General features: G+C 48.4%; 8 protein-coding genes across 8 annotated transcripts; 3 read left to right on the forward strand and 5 right to left on the reverse strand.

Annotated features, from left to right (window-relative positions):
* Positions 1-1,596: 1,596 nt before the first annotated feature.
* LTR64_005144 (uncharacterized protein) lies at positions 1,597-2,744 on the reverse strand (the record flags this gene model as incomplete). The annotated part of the gene is made up of 3 exons (XM_064899485.1): positions 1,597-2,099; positions 2,145-2,180; positions 2,228-2,744. The coding sequence occupies 3 exons, from the start codon at positions 2,742-2,744 to the stop codon at positions 1,597-1,599; spliced, it is 1,056 nt and encodes a 351-aa protein (XP_064755442.1).
* A 346-nt stretch (positions 2,745-3,090) lies between these two features.
* LTR64_005145 (uncharacterized protein) lies at positions 3,091-4,348 on the reverse strand (the record flags this gene model as incomplete). Its single annotated transcript, XM_064899486.1, has 2 exons — positions 3,091-4,268; positions 4,315-4,348. The coding sequence occupies 2 exons, from the start codon at positions 4,346-4,348 to the stop codon at positions 3,091-3,093; spliced, it is 1,212 nt and encodes a 403-aa protein (XP_064755443.1).
* A 703-nt stretch (positions 4,349-5,051) lies between these two features.
* Positions 5,052-6,011, reverse strand: ADK1 (adenylate kinase; the record flags this gene model as incomplete). The annotated part of the gene is made up of 4 exons (XM_064899487.1): positions 5,052-5,499; positions 5,552-5,706; positions 5,752-5,804; positions 5,852-6,011. The coding sequence occupies 4 exons, from the start codon at positions 6,009-6,011 to the stop codon at positions 5,052-5,054; spliced, it is 816 nt and encodes a 271-aa protein (XP_064755444.1).
* A 1,702-nt stretch (positions 6,012-7,713) lies between these two features.
* Positions 7,714-8,591, reverse strand: LTR64_005147 (uncharacterized protein; the record flags this gene model as incomplete). Its single annotated transcript, XM_064899488.1, has 2 exons — positions 7,714-8,210; positions 8,270-8,591. The coding sequence occupies 2 exons, from the start codon at positions 8,589-8,591 to the stop codon at positions 7,714-7,716; spliced, it is 819 nt and encodes a 272-aa protein (XP_064755445.1).
* A 2,216-nt stretch (positions 8,592-10,807) lies between these two features.
* On the forward strand, positions 10,808-11,919 carry RPN8 (proteasome regulatory particle subunit; the record flags this gene model as incomplete). The annotated part of the gene is made up of 2 exons (XM_064899489.1): positions 10,808-10,991; positions 11,042-11,919. 2 exons carry the CDS (start codon positions 10,808-10,810, stop codon positions 11,917-11,919), a joined length of 1,062 nt encoding a protein of 353 aa, XP_064755446.1.
* Positions 11,920-12,027: 108 nt separating this feature from the next.
* On the reverse strand, positions 12,028-12,720 carry LTR64_005149 (uncharacterized protein; the record flags this gene model as incomplete). The annotated part of the gene is made up of 1 exon (XM_064899490.1): positions 12,028-12,720. One exon carries the CDS (start codon positions 12,718-12,720, stop codon positions 12,028-12,030), a length of 693 nt encoding a protein of 230 aa, XP_064755447.1.
* A 382-nt stretch (positions 12,721-13,102) lies between these two features.
* On the forward strand, positions 13,103-17,191 carry LTR64_005150 (uncharacterized protein; the record flags this gene model as incomplete). The annotated part of the gene is made up of 1 exon (XM_064899491.1): positions 13,103-17,191. One exon carries the CDS (start codon positions 13,103-13,105, stop codon positions 17,189-17,191), a length of 4,089 nt encoding a protein of 1,362 aa, XP_064755448.1.
* Positions 17,192-18,451: 1,260 nt separating this feature from the next.
* LTR64_005151 (uncharacterized protein) lies at positions 18,452-19,939 on the forward strand (the record flags this gene model as incomplete). The annotated part of the gene is made up of 2 exons (XM_064899492.1): positions 18,452-19,481; positions 19,530-19,939. The coding sequence occupies 2 exons, from the start codon at positions 18,452-18,454 to the stop codon at positions 19,937-19,939; spliced, it is 1,440 nt and encodes a 479-aa protein (XP_064755449.1).
* Positions 19,940-20,057: the final 118 nt, after the last annotated feature.

Below are 20,057 nucleotides of genomic sequence, written 5' to 3' on the forward strand. Positions count from 1 at the left end.
TCCGACGACTACTTGTGCGACCAGCTACTGACTTTCTTCGCTGCTGGTCACGACACTACTGCTGTTTCTCTTACATGGACACTCTATCTGCTGTCATTACATCCAGAGAAGCAGGACATTCTGCGAAAGGAGTGCCAAAAGCTCGGCGGCCCAAACAAGCTCGATGCAGAGGAACTCGAGCGCTTGCCTTACTTGAATGCAGTCTGCAATGAGGTATTGAGACTGTATCCGCCAGTACCGGGCACTGCACGCCGTGCTGTTGTGGATACGAAAGTAGGGAGTCAAGTCTTGCCAAAGGGTACCTTCTGTTTTATTCCAATGTGGACTATCAACCGCTTACCATCCTTGTGGGGTGACGACGTGAATGACTTCCGTCCAGAGCGTTGGCTTGATGGTCCGCAAGCTTCTCTTGGTGGTGCCGAGAGTGCATACGCCTTTCTCACCTTCCTCTACGGACCTCGATCGTGCATTGGGCAGCAATTTGCTCGCGTTGAGATGAAATGTCTTCTTCTGGCCTTAATATTAAGGTTTCGATTTGAGCTTGAGGACCCCGAGGCAGAGGTTAAGATGACAGGTTTTGTGACCATCAAGCCTGCCAATGGGTTGAAATTGAAGCTGCACGATCTTGCTAAGGAAACGAAGAATTGATTGCTGCTGTCGCTATAATATTCATATGCAACTCGCTCCTAGATATCGTACACCAGTCAGTCTTTCTTGCGGGAAATCCGGCGCAGTCGAGCTTACCGATTAGACGAACTGTACAAGAATGCGTATTCCAATCATCTTTCAAGTTGTGGTTGAGAAGTCTTAACTCATATCAATTGATCGCTCTCCACTTAGTGCTCAATTGCTACTGGCGCATTTTCACCCCGGCTTCCTTCACCATTTCTTCTCAATTCCAAAAATCACCCCAGGTCATTTCGAGGCCCCTTTAGTTGCTGCTGATACTTGTCGTTCATCTGCCTCTTTCCATATAATTTCTACAGCTAGTGCTGCAATTGATGGACGCAACATTATCGGAGCAACCGGTACGAGAATAGTATCATCTCTACGATGTGATTCATGCAGTGGTCAATAAACGTAATTTCGACAGCTGCAAATTGCGCCGAAGCGAACGATTGCTTTTGCCATCCACCACGTCGCTGTTGGGCTGGACCTGATTACGTTGGAACGACGATTAAATGTGTGATGGGGCGTGATGCTGGTGACGTCTCGCGGCCATGGCAGGAGATCATTCAGATTGCAGAGCAAGAGAGTTCCTAGGTCAACTACAGGTGTCCGTGACGAACGAAGGTTTGTTAACTTGGAGACTCCTCCTCCCTCCCTCCCTCCCTCCATCCCTCAGTTATTGGTAGCAACCTTGAGCAGCAACCTCCTCATCAGAAGGAGCGGATAATGGTCAATGGAAATGTATGTCATTTCTTTGATCATAAGCCATTGCATATGGTCTCAAGCTGCAATGTAAGGACCGCATAAAGCTTGCAACTGCGAGACGCAACTATGCCTAGATCTTCGTACCATGTTCTTTGACAGCTTTCGAAGCTTGTGCTTCAGCTGCTAAATCAGCATGACTCGCCAGGACCCAGCATTCACTCCTCAGCTCTGCTGCTCTGCCTCTTGTCTCATGGTTCGCCAGTCTCGCTGACCTTCAGTCCTTCGACCTTGAAATCCGCCTTGGAAGCCACCTTGATAACCACCTTGTCCCATCTGATTTCGTCGGTTTGCCTGTTCTCGAGCTCTATTGACTCTCAGCGTGCTCTCGGCACTCCAAGGTGTAGCTTTGCCGTCGAGTGCCTCAATGGCAGCATCGACATCCTCTGATCGTGAGACATCGACAAACAGGAAGTGATGATCACCTGGAAGATCTTGTTTGCTCTCGTGTGGTGCGATGAGGTTGCTGATCTTGGTAACTTCGACGCCCAAGGGATCAAGTAGACTGTGAATCGTTGTTTCAACTTGTTCTGGTGACTCGATTGCAGGAAGGTTGCCGATGTAAAGTCGCTTTGATTGTCCTTGACTTTCTTGGTTATCACGATTGTAGCCACCGTATTGACCTTGAGACTCGTTACGGTTGTAGCGGTTGTAGCCTTGCGAGCCATCTGTGCATGATCAGTCGTGAACGTCGTCTACAAGGTTTGACTTACCTCGTGGTGCAGACCCAAAACCTTGTGGGCCACCATCTGCGACAAAGATCAGTACTATAGCCAGTCATGGGCTAAAAACTTACCTCTTGGTCCTGATCCAAAGCCTCTATTGAACGAACCTCCTTGTTGTCCTTGCCCATCTGATCTCTTTGCGACACCAGGATTAATTCTGACAGTTCGTCCTAGAACATCTCTTCCATTGAGTTCGTTCATAGCACGTGATGCATCATCGGCGCTTTCAAAGTCAACAAAGCAATACGAAGGGTTGCGACCAGTCATAGGATCTACGCTCATGCTGATATTGGCGACGTTGAAACCATTTTCGTTGAAGAATTGTGCGATATCATCTCGTTTGGCAGAATAGAGAAGGTTGCCCACGTAGAGTCGAGTGTCGCTAGATTCTCGAGCTTGCCCATAGCCACCACCTCTTGGTGCTCCGTAACCGCCTCTGTTTTGTCGTGGTTGGATTTCTGCTCGAGGAGCGTCATCTTTCATACGCCAGTTACTGGACGCGTTTGAGCGCTGTGGATATTGTTGGAAGCCTCCACGGCGTGTTGATTGCTCTTGACCGTCTTGGTCTTGTTGCTCGTAATCTGCCATTGTCGCGGACTACTGTGTGTGTCTGATCTTGATCGCAAAGAAGGACAATGGAAAGGGTAAAAACACCAGGCAGCAGGAAGAAGAAGCGAGGCTGTCACGAGCTGACAATTGAAATGTCGGAGGTCGGTGAAGGAAAAAATAGTTAACGCCAAGAAATGTCCAAATCGAGATGGAAAGCTTAATTTAGCTGAAAGCTGACGAGATTGCTTGTGAATGGAATGAGTGTTTGCAAGAAGTTATCAAAGTGCAAGTTGAGGACAATAGTGTAAGGAGCAGGAGCAAAGGTTTGCGATCCGAACTTGTAGCACCTTCCACCTCAACACTTGTTCTGCGCCTGCCAATTTTTTCAGTCTCTATTTTCGGTTTGTACATGCTTCGATGGATCTCTTTTCTTTAAATCAATCGGATACTCCGTCGATTCGATGTCGTCCGGGTATTTGAGGTTGCCTTGTTTCCTCACATTATCCATTGTTTTCATGATAACTAATGACTCATCCCAAGACATGGTCTCGCTTTCCAACTTGCCAGCTAACCAACATCTAGCTGCTTCATCTCCTTCCCACGACATACCGTGAATACCTCCTGGAAACTCGAACGTTTTATCCTCCATCTGTTTCTGCTTGTCGCGGTAGGTGATTCTGTATCTGGAAGGTCGATAGATAGGTCCAAAGACCTGAATCTCTCCTTGATCACCAAAGATTCGAACTGCTGGTGTTGCTTGGTCACTGTCACGTTCAAAATCAAAGTGCGCTCGTAATGCGGCCGAAGCGACTCCGTGTGTACTGCTCCTACCACTGGGTGTGCTGACTGGGAAGTTGAGAAGTATGGTCGTTGCTTCATCTGCGCCAGTCCTTGGTTCACTTGTCATGGCAGTTCCGATCACGGTCGGCGCCTGTCTCTTCTCCTTCGGTAAAGTATGGTAGATTGTCTGAAACAGCCAAGTCAAAGCGTAGATACCTAGGTCTAGCAGAACACCTCCAGCAAGGTCCAGGTTAACCATTCGATGACCCTCGTCGAACTTGTCTTCCGGAATCTCTCCGATAGACAAATCTGCACTCACCCTAATGACCTCACCGATCTTGCCGTCTTGAATGGCTTGCCTAACCTCGATACTCAAAGGAAAATACCTTGTCCAGACAGCTTCCATGAAGAATAGGTTGCGCTTCCTGGCCTCATCGATAAGTGTTTTTGCCTGTTCGGCATTGACGGTCAGTGCCTTCTCACAAAGAATTGGTTTGTTGTGTTCCAAGGCTAGGCGACAATTTTGATAATGATGACTGTGTGGTGTACCAACGTAGATGATGTCTACGTTTGAGTCTTGAACCAATTCTTTGTAGGAAGCATATGCGCTACATTTCGTATCGCCCTGCTTGCCTTCCACAAAATTTGCAACGAACTTGTCAGCCGAATCCTTTGAGGAAGACGAAGCCACAGCTGTCACGACATGGCACACATCTTCAACACCCCTGGTCTTCGGGTCTACAAGTAAATCCTTTGTAAATGTCTGAACGATACCACCCGTGGCTGTCACCCATTAGCACACCATCACTCAACGTCGAGTACGACTTACCCATCATGCCCCAACGTACAACTTTCGGCGCCATTGTGGTTGATGTTAAATGTCTGCGAGTTTGTTTAGCGACAAGTTCACGAGTCAAGCGAAGCATACAGCAAGATTTGTATTTCCAATTGTCAAAGTGTACAGCATTGCAAGATGATGGTACTTGGGGTAATTTTAGCTACAGTACATGTTTTGGCCGTTGCGTCATCTGTTTGAGTCCATTGGAGCAGCGTGGAGAACGGCAACACTGCATTCTGTGCCTAACTGCAGTCGAGGTGGTCGTATTTGTGTGCAAGCTGGGGTAATCTAATCGCTTGTGCAAGGCTTGTGTTATCGACGGACGAACTCGTTGTCAGTAGCGTCGCAAGATATTGCTTGGTGAAGACCATTCCATGATGTGCTGTCCGAAAAGCAGCCACACTATGCGACTGGAAGCCATACACTTCTTGTGCTGTTGAAGAGCGCTCAGCGCCGAGAGAGATGCAAACATAAACCACTGTGAGTATCACCGATGGTTGAGCTGAGGCGCTACAGCCTCTTTTGTTTGGAATAAATCGGAGTGAAACATCATGTACATTGTGATTCGAACCTACCAGTGTATGCAGAACAGACCTCGATATTGCCCTTTCGACACCTTGTACATATACATCCGCAGGAATCCTAACACTTTTCCCATTCGTCTATGCTAGATGGTAATCGCCAGTGCGCTCGTCATTGCCAGGTCCATGAGTTCGTCTTGCTGCAGCTTATTTGAGACCGAGCTTTCCAAGGATGGTGCTCGACTGAGGTTTCGCATCGAAGATGCCCAAGATGCTCTTCCAGACAGCACCAGGATCTTGGCTGGCGTCAATACCCGACCAGATTCCACTCTTTCTGTAATATGTTACCACAGGGGCAGTCTGCTGGTGATAAGTGACCAGTCTCTTCTTGAGAGCCTCTGCGTTGTCGTCGGATCTCTGTATTAGCGGCTCGCCTGTGACATCGTCCTTCATTGACTCCTTTGGTGGGTTAAAGATTTTGTGGTAGGATCGGCCAGAGGCTGGATGGATCAATCGACCAGTAATTCGATCGACCAACAGCTGATCGTCTATTTGTAGCTCGATCGCATGCTTGAGCGGCTTGCTCTCTTTCTGCAACATTTCGTCTAGACCTTCTGCTTGGGTCACAGTTCGAGGGAAGCCGTCCAGGATGAAGCTGATATGAGATGATTAGCTCTGCCCGTACTGCCGAGTTCTAGAGAGCCTACCCATTCTGACAGTCTTTGTTGGTTGTCAGCTCTTGCTTAATCATGTTGATCATGATGTCGTCGCTGACCAAACCACCTTGATCCATGATCTTCTTCGCTTCTCGACCGAGAGGAGTCTTCTTCGCGACCTGAGCTCGAAGCATGTCACCAGTAGCCTATCATTGTCAGTGCCAGTTGTGAGCAGGGTCCATTCATCGTACCAAGTGACAGACACAGTACTTGTCCTTGATTTTAGGAGCTTGCGTTCCTTTGCCTACAGCTTGATCAGTAGAGCTACCAAACATAGTGAGAACACCATACCAGCTCCTGGCGGGCCAATCAAGATCATGCGCATTGCTTCGGAGCTCGTCGAGCTCGTCGAGCCGGCGTTGCCATGTTTCTCAGACTCGAGTCTCTCAACGCGAGCTTGCAGATTCGCGATCTGCGCTTTTAGGTCTTCCACCTTTTGGTCAGACGACATAATTGCTCGGATGAACCTAAGGAGCCTGACCGAGGCGAGAGAGGTTAAAGAAGACTTGGGGAAGAGCGAGAGGTATGCGAGACGTGGTGTAGATTGCGCAGCTGGAAAGAGCACAAGAAACCAAACGAGTTGCAACTAGGCACGAGCAGCTCCGATCTGCCGGCTGTGCCAAGACTTGAGCAATCATCTCGGTCGCCTCACCACTTCAACTATAGAGCCTCAGAATTGCAAGATTGACGAGCCATAGCTAGGTAGTATATTGCTCAAGCACTGCCTCCGTTTCGACAAGGATCGAGCAAGCAATTTCTCACGCCATTCGAGGGGGACATTGCTGACAGATAGTTTCGTCACGGAAGCAAGCACATTTTGAGCTGTCGGTCCACATATATCAATATCTTATTGAAGTCACCAGTCTCTTACACCTCTACAGTCAGCGAGCCAACGCAGCATTTTGGTGGCGAGAAGAACTTGTCAATTCACGAAACGGGGAGGGCAACTACTTATTGGCGCTTCAATGAGCCTGATTCGTGCCGTGCACTCTGTGTCTGCTCTAGGCCAAGCATCTACCAACCCTTTCACGTAGTCACGTCTTGGGGAAGACGGTCTGCGCACCGAACATACTGCCCCTGTGTGGACTGCGGAAAAGTATGCGTCGATGGAGGTTGAGCAGTATTCGGATGAAACAAGCGGAATTGATTGTTTAATTTCGGAGAAATGGGTTCAAGGCCTACGCTTCGTCCAAAGCATGGTTCAGCAGAAAGTTGTTCTTCCCAGGCCAGACGATTTCAGTCCTGTCGCTCGACGTCGAATAAAAAGGATCTGTGAAGATATAGTTGGTCTAGCATGTGACTTTTTCGGCTTCTACTGTTGATATCCCGATGCTAACACATAAAATATCCTACCATTCTATTCTCAGAATCTAAAGACTTTTGCGCTTTCGTAATTGACCAGTTCACAGTGCGTGTTGATATCCCGATCGCGACCGCATGCCGGCCTTAATCAGAAGTTTGACTTGTCTGCTCTCAAGAGCAATCAACGCCTCTGCTTGCCACTTGATCAGATCGGTTGCTACTTCCAATCCATATCGCGCATTAACAGGTACTCTCAGTAGAGCGTTAGGACCGCTTCCATGACGAAAGATTCTTACATTTCTCATCTAGCAGTAACATGTTACTGCTATTCAGAGAAATTGTGCAAGCCGCATGCGAAGCGGCTATACCGAGTGCAATCAGCGCGACAGACAGAATGCGTTGTTGGTACACAATGATCCGCAAGTTAGGACTATCTCGCTCAGAACCGTGGCCAGTCTTTTCCCACATTTCGACGAGAATCACTACGTCAAAGCTTAAGAAGTCGTAGACTTGCGTCCATACCAGTTGTTGAGTAAAGTACCATTGGCATTTCATGATCCATTGCATGATCGCCAACTTGGCCATATTATAAACTGTGAGAATGTGATGATATTTGACGGACGCTAAAATAATTCTCTGCATGTCCTTGATTACCAATCGAAGTATCTGTCTACAAGAAGTGAAGTGCTGGACCTGCCAATATGGAGTATCTCTTACGAGATATTGGGAATCAGCCGTCTTTGGCTTGTTCGTTCTCTATCGTTGCTTTCCACCATGACATTCTCGTCGTGCGCTTTACCACTATCATAAGCCTCCGTCCCAACTGCTCCTAATCGTAATCGTTCCCTCCTTCAGACAGGAACCACAACTGGCTGATCAGCGTTATATGTCGTATAGACCAAATTATCGAGCAAAGTAGCAACAGCCAGACCACCACTACTCATCAACAGAGTATTATCGGTATCCGTCTCGAATACCGCCGTGTCAATGCCGTTGAATCCCTGTAACACGCCTGACTCCATACCAGCAACGACCGACAAAAGGGGCGGGCCGAACCTGAATTCCTGTCTGGCGACTGGCTTAGTTGCCTTGTAGCCCGTGACTGTCACTTTGCAGGCCGTAGGAACAGTCCCCACACTCTCTTGAAGATTGGAAACACAACCATAGTAGAAGGATTTGAAGTCAAAAGTGTCCCCCACAGAGCCAATGTATTGTGTCGTGATGCGAGGATTAGTCCCTTCGCCATTGATGGTGCCGGCATTGAGGCTGGAGTATACGGCGACATTAGGTGGAGAGCTGGATCGTACCCCAGCAACGACTGTGCCTCCAACGCCGTTGTCAATAACACCTAGGAGACTATGAGCTATTCATTGCGCCTAGATTGCAGGCTAGAATTGAGTGACCTACCAATAGACTTGAACTCGAGACCGTTGTAAGGCCCAATTTCACCTTCAGTGCCGGCAATCGGCAGTGCGCCAGGTTTGAGGTCATCGAAGGAAGTGTCGTAGGTGGTTGCATTACCTGAATCACGAACTTTGAGGGTGGCGGCGTCACCACCAATAGGGCCGGTATATGTGGTAACATTGCGTACGTCAGGAGCAGCGAGGTCGGTCACTCTGCCTGTATCATGCGTGATATTTGACGTTGCATTTCCTATGTCTGCATCAGGCAGAGTAAGAGGCGCACCGAGGACGAGGCTGATCAACAGCGCAACAGGTATGGTGTGCATGATGAGGCGATGTTCGATATAGGATGGGAAAATATGAATCGTGGATGCAGCTGTCGCTTTACGAGAGATTGTTCAAAAGAGTGACTATCGAAAGAACGACGGAAGTTGGATACTCTGGATAACAACACTTAGTGGTGCGATCAGAGCGCGATACTCAGGGAGAGCACTGCTTCTTATATGACAAACAGTAATCTCCTTGGACGATGTCCATGTCGTGGCGCAACCTCGTACTCGACTCTAGGGGATTATGCAAAGGCTTGAGCAGGTCGATCAGCACACTTGTCTTCAGCTATGGTAATACATGCTCCTGAAGATATGTACAACAGCCAGTTGGATTCATGTCAAAGTCGAGGGTTGTCTCCAACAGGTAGCGAACGAGTGTATCAATATTGCTAAACGGAAATCACGCCTTGCCAAAGAGATTGATATTGCCCTAAACGTTTCTGCAGATCATGTTTGATCGGGATCATCCGCAAAAGGTGGAGGCCTTGGCTTACAGATAAGGTAGGCGAAAACCCGACTGATCAACCGGACTAAACGACAACTCAAGAGGTCTTCGTCCGCATTAGTGGTTCCAGTTTTGCCTGCTAATGAGCGTTCTCCAAGTTGTGCTCACGAATCACAGCTTTGAGACAGTCGTGCTATGGAACCGCTAATGACGACGAAGACTTCTTAAGTTGTCGAGCACCCTGGAAAGATGAACTGCTGCCCACTACGTACCTGTGTAAGCGCTCGGCGTCATGCGCATTAGGATCCCGTGGAATTGTTATTAACCTTATTTGTGCCTCAAACAACGACAGGACTGCGATTAGGATCAATGTATTATGGGTGAACAAGACGTCGACATCTCGAAGGACGTCACATGCCAGCAGTTGTTATCAATCCCATGATCAAACCTGATATTGTCATCGGGCTATGCAGGACAGACAAAAATGTACACCAACGACGGCGAGCTGAGGTCGAAGACTGTTGTTAAACCCACGTCCACCAGTTGACACCATATATCTCCTGGTCTGTATCGAGCAACAAATCAATGGGTAACATTGCCGCTTCTTGTGAACAAACATTTCCCCTTGCGGCATGAGCCGTGTCTTGGATAGTAGAGTAAAACCTCAATAGTAAAACAAACTGCTAGGCACGCCCTCTGCATGCAGGAGCAGGAAGGCCATCCAGATAGAGAGGTACCAACAGATTCACATCAGCTTGCGAGCGAGGCCGTGGTGATGTTGCACTCCCATGAAGAGTGACCTATGGTCGAAGGTTACTGGCCGACGAGGCACTCGATCGATTACTCCGACAGTCCAGTACTTTCCTTGTTATACTCAAGTACAAGGAATTCGTGCCCTATAATGATTACCGAACGCGGCAGATACATGTAAGGAGGGTTAGGTGACTGCTTCTCGACTCGGCTGAATATGTTGCAGACGTTGATCTCAAGCGCTCGAACGCTGCGCTACATGTCCTCATCACGGTTTTTACATAACTCATAGATTCGGCTTACTTGACAAAACATAATATGGCATTGAAGCAAACCTTTGATGGATATGAACAGCCTGCGAAGCTTCAGGCAGCCAGGCAGGTACTACTGTGCCCGATGCCTACGCTGAGTAGACTAATCCTAACCATTTCCAACCAACAATGCTGGTCGCTCATAGAGTCGTCTACGTCAAGCACACAAGTCTCTTGTCTGTGGTAGTAAGCGAATACTTTCATACTTTGTTAGTCAAGAATTGTGGTCCTGGTTCCAATCATTCATGAACTTGCATAATTGAGACTATCATGCGAAACCCTGCGTGGCATGACAGTAGACCTTAGCACGTTAATGCTTCTATATTCAGCCGTACATCATCCGAAAGTCTTTCTCAACATATGGAACGCCACAAGCGCAAACATGCTGAGAAATAGAAAGAGCCTAACGCAGACAGTCTGTACCACTGAATCTCGTGTGCTGGCGGTTTGATGGGGCCACTGTGAAGAGCTCTCTAGCAGGAAGTCCTCATCGTACAATGGTATAAGCACAAATACGGTTGCGCATAAACTCATACCACATATCTGAAGACATACGTAGTTTCCGTGCCTGCAGTCGTTGCGATCACTTTTTGGTCGCACTCATACCATTACCTTCGACCTTTCCAGCTGGCCCTCAGTGTCAAGTCTTCACGGAAAAGCGAGCCCCAATATTTCGTCACTGAATAACTCGTCCTCGTTTACTCAATATGCCTGCCACAACTGCAGAGACACTGTCTCTGGTAAATCGGACGGTGTCCGTGGCACCAATGGTTCTTTTATCAGCAGCAGACCATTACGGTAGATCAGCAAAGGGCACGAGAAAGAGAGTAGTTGGTGTGCTGCTAGGACAGAACGATGGCAAAAACGTGAGGGTATCAAACAGCTTTGCAGGTATGCCAGCCATGAGTCCAGCACCATAGTCATATGCTAACGAAGCATAGTACCCTTCGAAGAGGATGAGAAAGACCCGTCAGTCTGGTTTCTTGATCACAACTATGTCGAATCGATGCGAGAGATGTTCAAAAAGGTCAACGCACGTGAGAGACTGATCGGGTGGTACCACTCTGGACCCAAGCTTCGTGCATCTGACCTACAGATCAACGAGCTCTTCAAGCGATATACACCTAATCCTCTACTCGTGATCATTGACGTACAGCCCAAAGAGGTGGGCGTACCAACAGATGCCTATTTCGCCATCGAGGAGATCAAGGACGATGGTACCACTACCTCAAAGACCTTCGTGCACACGCCATCCACAATTGAGGCGGAAGAAGCTGAAGAGATCGGCGTTGAGCACTTGCTGAGAGACATTCGTGATGTGGCAGTCGGCACACTCTCCGCCAGAATTACTTCGCAACTGCAGTCTTTGCAAGGCCTACACCTGCGGTTACGCGACATTGGTGCCTATCTGCAGAAAGTTCTGGATGGCGAGCTGCCAGTGAACCATGCTATTCTTGGCAATTTGCAGGACATCTTTAACCTCCTACCGAACCTGACTACATCTCCAGCTTCCAAACCAATGGGTGAAGAACAAGTACAAAACAGTGAGCTTGCGAAGTCGATGAATGTGAAGACCAATGATCAGTTGATGACCATATACTTGAGCTCTTTAGTTCGGGCTATCACGGCGTTTCACGACCTCATTGACAACAAGATTCAAAATAGACAGCAGCAGGAGGAGAATGAGGGCAAGAAAGAGGATGCTGACAAGGACGGCGAGAAGGACGAGAAGAAGGCCAATGGCACGGTGAATGGCGAAGCAGAAAAAGACAAGAAGACGACAGAAGACTCGAAAGACAAAGATAAGAAGAAATCCTGAAGGCAGCTTGGTTCACATACTTGAGCATGCAGTCATGTCACAGGCGCCATACCGGAGCCGTTTCGAGGGCTGTTATATGGTTGGTACTTCCGTCGAATGTACAGCCTCTCACGCCTCTCCCCAGCCGGCAGCCCACGCAGCCAATTCTTCCTTCGACACATCCTTAGAGTCTATACCATCACCGAACAGCTTTGGTGCTGCAGTACCGATTATGGCGGCCAGGATATGTTTACATGTCGGCACTACTGCATCATGTCTTGTTGTAGTGCCTCCAAACAGCATCTGGCTGGAGAACGATCGTTGTGCCGACTTCGCAGCTTTCATCTGTTCGCCACTCATCTTGGCTCGTGCTAACAGCATCTTTAATTCAGCCTGTGCGAACGCAGCACAACTGCAGTTCCAAGAGTCCAGCCTGACCTCGTAATGGATCTTGGTCGCCCTCCAAGCATTTCTAAACCTGGAGTTTGCAGATCTTCGGTTATTGGACGTGGTGACGGCAGACGCTGACTGGATATAAAAGACCTCAGTAGGTGGACTTTCAGAACTGGGTCGTGAACATCGAAACCTCTTAACGAGTTTGCGGTCGAGCAGATCCAGAGCTGGTAGTAGCTCATGTGGAAACAAGAAATGCAGGGTTAAGAAGGTAGACCTGGCTTGTTCGGCGTCTTTTCCCTTCAGCTGAGCCAGTCTGGACGAACGGGTGGTAGAAGACGGATATTGTAGAGCGGGCTGATCAGCAACGTTGACACGGTTGAGTTCTGTCAAGACAGCAGTTATGAACTCTCTTGAAGTAGTAGGCATGCTCAATCTGCCTGCCATCTATGACCCGCTTTGTGCTTCTGCTTGTAGAACCATCACCTTGCGATGTGACCAATACTTCATTGACTGTTGTTGCTCATGTGTCCTCTCGATATTGTTGAAGAAGTTGTGGTAAAACATACAGGCTGTCGTGGCTTCGGGGTTGTGACGGAATCTCCAGTGAATACAAAACCACGCTAAAGTTTTGTCGAAATCCACTTCCTCTTAATCACTTACTTTCATCGTGCTAAGTCACATGTTGGCAAAGACTTAGGTAGGCATATACTACCTGGGTCTGCTCTGCATTGCACGACCAGCCGGTGTTGCTACTGACCACGATGTATCACCGGCTTGCACATCCTGGTTCTCCTCCCTTGGCTGCATTATGGAAGCAGCGAATGGTTCGGCCTATTCTCAGACCTCGTCCAAGACAATAGTGCAGTTTTCTGACCCTGACAACCTTTTCGACGATGTTGCCCCCTTACTGCAGAACCGACTTCCTCTAGGTAACCTGCACTGGAAATCACCGAGTCGTCCTTTGCGATCAATCGAAGAGCTAGATGTTTCATTGGAGCGAGAGCAGGTCAAGGCGGCAGATGGCATATCCAGCACCAGAAGACACCAGATACCTGGCCTACGCCAGACCCCGTTTGTCAAAGTGTTGTTGTTGAGATGCGACGATAAAGAGAAATACAGAGAATCGGTACGGAGAGATGTGAAGGAATGGGTCAAAAGTCTAGGAATGTCGACCTCCAGCAAGTCCACCGCGAAGGGTTCAGAGAAGCACGATGCCTATGAGTACATCATTCTACACGTTGTTCTGCCTGGTACACCTGCTGCGACTCAGCCGAAATCCTCCAAGCACATCTCACTCGAAGCTACAGAGAGTACAGACAGCGTGAATAGCAGATCCAAATGGGGTGGAAAGAGCACATCCACAGTTCTTGACAAGCTCAGGGCAGACTTCGCAAGCACTTCCAAGGCGCCCTTCGAACGAGTGGCTCAAATCAGGTTGACCGATCCTGCGAGACCAAATACAGCACTAAGTCCGCTAGAAATCGAAGAGCAATGGCAGGACCTGGTTGAGAAATTGAAAGTTGCCATCCTACAATCTTTTGATGCACGTGTTGCACAGTACGAGGAAGATATCCGGGAGAGAGAAGCACAACGCAGCTTGCCCGGCTGGAACTTCTGCACTTTCTTTATACTTAAAGAAGGTCTAGCCCGAGGGTTCGAAAATGTCGGTCTCCTCGAAGATGCGCTCCAGATATACGAGCAACTCGACGTTGGTCTAGATGCAGTCATACAGGATCAGGCTAGGGAGGACTATGCCGATGCCACGAATGCTCTCTTGCCATACGCTTCGGACCTGAAAGATGTCATAAGATCAATTCTTACAGAGAAGACCGAAAATGACGTGAAGCCAATCGAGTTGAGTCTCCAGGTATGGAGCAATGTTGAATCTACGCGGTTTCCCTGGAAAACGGAACGTCGCAACTACCAGCAGATGATCCTCACCAACCAAGTTAGTGCTCTAGACTTTCGCATCTATATCTTCATTCGTCAAATGCAGATACTGCTTCGGAGAGCAGGTACATCAGCTTTGCCCACCAGGTCGAAAGTGAATCGTCAAGGCAGTCAACGTTGGGATGCGGATTTGCTCTCCGAGATATGTCAAAGAAGCATCAGATTCATGAATCTAGCTGCCAGAAACCTTCGTCAGGATCTCTTAGCTGCATGGGGTGGTCAAGAAGGACTTCCAGTTGACGAGCTTGTGACACAGAAAGTCGCGATTGAAAATATTGTGGCTAGCTGGAAGTGGGCTTCTTGTTTGCAAACACTAACAGAATCTCAAATCATTAGCTCTTTCTCTAGCCTAGCCTCTCGTTTCAACGGCGATGAAAAAGATGGCGAGCTGTTTACACTATCACATCTTACTGGTAGCCAAATCGAACAGCGTGTGTCTATTAGTACTACACCTTCCAACGAGACTACGACTTCGAGTATGAACGGTACGACGCCACCAGCAACGACAGACATATTCGTGGGTTTGGAGGTCGCAAAAGGCAGCAAGGCCAATCTGGTATTCTGGGCAGCTGAGCTATTCACCATGATGCGCACAATCTTTGTCCAAGTCTGCAGTTGGTCTGGATCGTTGCCGATAGAGCTGCGTGCTTCCGGTGCAGAATCAGAAGAGTCTGATAGTGCACTAAAACCAGATATAGGATTAAGATCTCCTACTTTGTGCTCGATTGTGAAAAATGAGAAAGCCATATTAGGAGCATACAAGTTATTGACAGTATGCGCTTGCCAGTGTTATACAATGGCAGCCAAGCGGAGAGCGTCACGTCAGTTGCTATTTGATCTCGCCAAGCTTGAAGTATATAACAAGAATTATGAGGCAGCACTTTCTTGGCTCGATGCGATTGATGGACTCCTCGATACTCCGTCTAGGACGTCTACCGAACAGGCCATGCTGGGATTGTACATCGACTGCTTGCGTAGAGTGGGTAGAGATCGGGATCTGCTACAAAGCCTCTTCACCAGTTTATGCTCAGTGCATAGCAGTGAACGACCCACCATGAGAATTGAGGAAACGTGGAAAGAGTTATTGACAGTCGTTGAAGGACTGGGCCAGGTCGAATTTCCTTTCGAAGCACTATTTCAGATTGAGAAAATCGATCGTCATATCAGATACCTTGATCAAGACAGCGGCAGCTTTTGCGTATGTGTTGGTATACGCTGCCGCCTACCTCTGGCAGAACTTGGACGTGGTCAAGCCGAAGTCGAGTGTCGAAGCTCTACTCAACACGTTCCTGCAACAATAACATTCGCAACGACGGAAATCTTCCGCTTGGAGGCAGGACATATCAAGCTCAATCTGAACACGCATACTGCCACCAAGGGTCGGTACGATGCAGCACTCCTGCGGCTCACATTTCATGGTCTTGAGTTTGTCAAGCATTTGCGAGCACCATCTGCACAAGATAACGAAGATAAAGCTTTCGAAACCTCGCCTCCACCAGTTTCCATTTACGTTTATCCAGGTCCACATGTGCCGGTTATTGCAGCATCGCATGCAGAACTGGTAGACTTGACGCAGAAACGGAATGTCTCTATTCGAGTTGATCCTCTACACGACCAAACTCGTCTTACCCGACTGCAGCTCAAACCGGCAACAGCAGGGTTGCGACTTGACATGGTATCGTCCTTCAAGATCGATGGGAGTGATTTCAAAGTTGAGCGCACGAATGATGCATACGTGTTAGTATTCGACGAAAACTTGAATTCAACGACTGTGCTGCAAATACCTTACTCCTTTGACGACGGTACTGCAACCTCAGCAAGCATGAAGGCCGAACTGACATACAGCATCGACGATCAAGAATATCAGCTCTTCGACGATCTTACCTTCATGACCTTACTGCCAATCAGCGTCAATGTTCAAGATATGTTTCAGAGCGATGCAATTTTCTCTCGTTTCACTTTTGCACCCTCGAGACTTGTGCCCATCTCCATTCTGCAATGCGACTTGTCAGGTTCAGCTGGCACAAAGGTGGTCCCTCCTCCGCAATGGACTGCGCCTATTGATGCCTTTCCTAAGCAGCCAGTCAGTTGGGTCGTCCAACTGATGCGGGATATGTCTGCGGAAAAGGCTCAATCGCTCCTGACTGTTACCTATCGTTGCATCGACGAGATCATACTCGAGACGATCTTGCAGCAGTTTTCACAGTCCTTGATTGGTAGTTTATACGGATATGCGTCTTGGTCTGCTCGTTCACATCTCAGAAGCCGACTACAAACTTTGTGGACTCAGCATGAGCTCGAACTGGCTACCTTGAGCTCCGAAGTTGATATGTGGACTTATGAAGAACTCGATTGGACAACGTGGCTCTATACTTTTGCAAAAGAAGAACGAAGTGGTCTGGAGAAGTGGTTGCGACGATGGCATGACACAAACTCAAACATATCGCTTCGTGCTGATCTAGCACCAATTCACAAATTACGACTAACGGTAGATCCTCCATTCACACAAATCGTGGTTACCACGGAGCTGAGACCTGCGACAATGAAGTCGTGTATTGTTGGACAGCCATTTCCGGCACAACTGATCGTCTCATTTCAACTTCACGTGAAAATTGATGCAGAGATCACAGCAGAAGTTGTTGGCTTCAGCGAATCATGGCTGGTTGGAGGACAACGCAAGATAACTGTTTCAACAGGTAGCGAGCAGAGATACGAAGGCAGGATTATTCTGGTTGCACAGAGAACTGGATCGCTCACCCTACCGGCGGTCGATGTGAAATGTCGTGAGCTCAAGGAAAATGGCCAGAATGTGGCATTCGAGGTCGACAATCTAAGCTCAGCGGCTGTCGCGGAAGTGAATTCAGACGTTCGATCTACGACGATCGCATTTGGTGATAACGAATCAGCAGAGGGACACTGGCTGACGAGCAGTCGTCAGTATGGCTGAAGTGGCAGAGCCCCGAGTTTTGGCTCTTAACAAACCTACTCTGTCTTCTTCGACGCACGAGTTCTGCAGCAGGAGGTCAATTCAGTACTGTAGTCATGTGTCGCCAATAATTGCCGGATACTGTAAACTCATTGTCGCGAAGCCGGTCAAGTGCGCCGAGACCGGACAATCCATAGGAAAGTTGTCCGAAAGACTTGGCGAGATCCCAACAAAAAGGGCTTCAAAGCTGGGCAGTCTACCAGCAGCGCGTGTTCCACAAAGTTCGAGCCACAGATGGTGTCCTTCTCGAAGTCGACAAGATCTACAAAACAAGACCCCTGTGGCTCGAGTATGATCGATGGACTTCTGATTGTCGCTCTCATCTCCAACTTTGCGACCGTTCACCAAGGCACATGCATGCAAGAATCACATGCTTTGTATGGGCACATCAACATTCTCGCCCTCGTCCTTTCACATGCCATCTCAAAGACGAAGTACAGTGCAATACTCGCTCTTTGAAGTCCTACATGAGCCTCGGTGATATCAGCTCAACCATGACCATTTCGTTACCTGTACTTGGCAAAATGACGGGGTCGTGGAGCAGGAGTTTTAGTCATACTCCATCGGGTCAGCGGTCAACAACCGAGTTTGATTCGTTAAGTCATGAGTAGTAGATAAATCTACAATTCTACAACCACGAGAACCTATATCCCGACATCGTGTGCGAACTATCGTGTTGACCTTGCATGTATGTAGCAGTATTATGATTTGAAGCTGAAATAGAGGTTCACCTACTCGTATTTCAAGTAAAGTTTGTTGCGTTTATATCAGCAGTTCCAGCTACATCACTCCACACTTTTGTCGATCGGAAACTCGAACTCTCACAGCGGTGAGGACAAAACTCTGGCAATGCGATCAGGACACGTTCCAGGCACGCTGTTGGTCCAATGAAATATGGTCATATCATTCATCTGCTCCATTAAGGGTTTAGGCTAAGGTAAGGGCAACTTGGGCGAAAAAGCCTAGACAGGGAAGCTTCCGTCGCTCAAAATTTCTGGTGGATAGTTGTGCATGCAACTTGGGTGAGCCCACCAAAGCGCAGCATAGACAACAAAACTGGTCGATAGCAGCCGCAGCCGTCTTCTCTTCTCTTTCAGTACCCTCGTCTTTCGTGCCTCGAGAGTATTCCCTCGTTTGCATCAGTGTAATACTCTTTTGACCTCCCTCAGCTGTGTGCTGTCGGTCCTCAACATTTCCTGATCACCCCTCCATACCACAATCATGGCCAGCACAGCAGTCGAACGTTCCTCACAGCCTATCCTTCGTCGATTCGACACAGCAGACTCTAGCGCTGCTGATTCGAGAGAGATTTCACCTGCAGATAGTCCACGATCTGTCGGCTCCTCCACCTCTTTATCCTCTCTTGCTAGCGATAGTGAGATTCTTGCTTCGCAGAAAGAGCAGGCACAGAAGCAAAAGCTGATCGATGGATATGGCAACGACTTCGAGATTCCAGATTACACCATCAGCGATATCCACAAAGCCATTCCCAAGCACTGCTTCGAACGATCGGCTGCGACTGGATTGTACTATGTGGCTCGAGACATCACTTCTCTTGCTGTCACTTTCTACCTGACCAACCGATATCTGACGCCTGAGAATGTTCCTAACACTCTAGTTCGAGGAGCTCTTTGGGGATTGTACACCTTCGTTCAAGGTCTCTTCGGCACTGGTCTCTGGGTGCTGTCCCACGAGTGTGGCCATCAGTCTTTCTCACCCAGCAAGGTCCTCAACGATACAGTAGGATGGATTTGCCATTCAGCTCTATTGGTTCCATATTTCTCGTGGAAGATCTCTCACGGCAAGCATCACAAAGCCACCGGTAACATGGAAAGAGACATGGTTTTCGTACCCAAGACCAGAGATGAATATGCAAGCAAGATTAGCAAGTTCGCGCATGAGCTACACGAGCTGACTGAGGAGACTCCTATTGCCACTGCTCTCGATTTGATCGGTCAGCAAATTGTCGGATGGCCCATGTACATCATCACCAACGTGACTGGCCACAACAACCACGAGCTTCAGCGTGAAGGTCGAGGCAAGGGTAAGAAGAACGGCTTCCTCAATGGTGTAAACCACTTCAACCCAGAAAGTCCTCTGTATGAGGCCAAGGACGCCAAATTGATTCTTTTGAGTGACCTGGGTTTGGGAATCACGCTCACCGTCTTGTTCACTCTTGGTGCAAAGTTCGGCTGGGCCAATATGTTCGTCTGGTATTGGCTGCCATATCTCTGGGTCAACCACTGGCTCGGTATGTGTTTCTCCTTCTCTTTTTTTGTGACTTCACTAACTCTTCCAGTCGCTATCACCTACCTTCAGCATACCGACCCATCTCTGCCCCACTACACTGGAGAAAGCTGGACATACACTCGAGGAGCAGCCGCGACGATCGATCGCGAGTTTGGTTTCATCGGCCGACAACTTCTACACGGTATCATCGAGACCCACGTTCTTCACCACTATGTCAGTCAGATTCCTTTCTACCATGCCGACGAAGCTTCAGAAGCCATCCAGAAAGTCATGGGCAGACACTACCGATCTGATGTCAAGGACGGTTCGCTTGGCTTCGTCAAGAGCATGTATCGAAGTTTCCGATGGTGCAACTGGGTTGAGCCTAATGAGGGTGCGACTGGAGAGAACGCTGGTGTGCTTTTCTACAGGAACAGAAATGGTCTTGGTCCAAAGCCAATGGTCATTTCATCCTCTTGAGTGGGCTTCGAGTTTTTGTAGAGCGAGTGTGTATACAATGTATTAGTGCGTGGCGTACAGAAGAAGTCTCGGTAGATTATGATGGCTAGGACATTACCTTAGATAGGCAGCATATACC

This window comes from Lithohypha guttulata (assembly GCF_036872675.1).
Source record: "Lithohypha guttulata strain CCFEE 5908 chromosome Unknown scaffold_3, whole genome shotgun sequence".
NCBI lineage: Eukaryota > Fungi > Ascomycota > Eurotiomycetes > Chaetothyriales > Trichomeriaceae > Lithohypha > Lithohypha guttulata.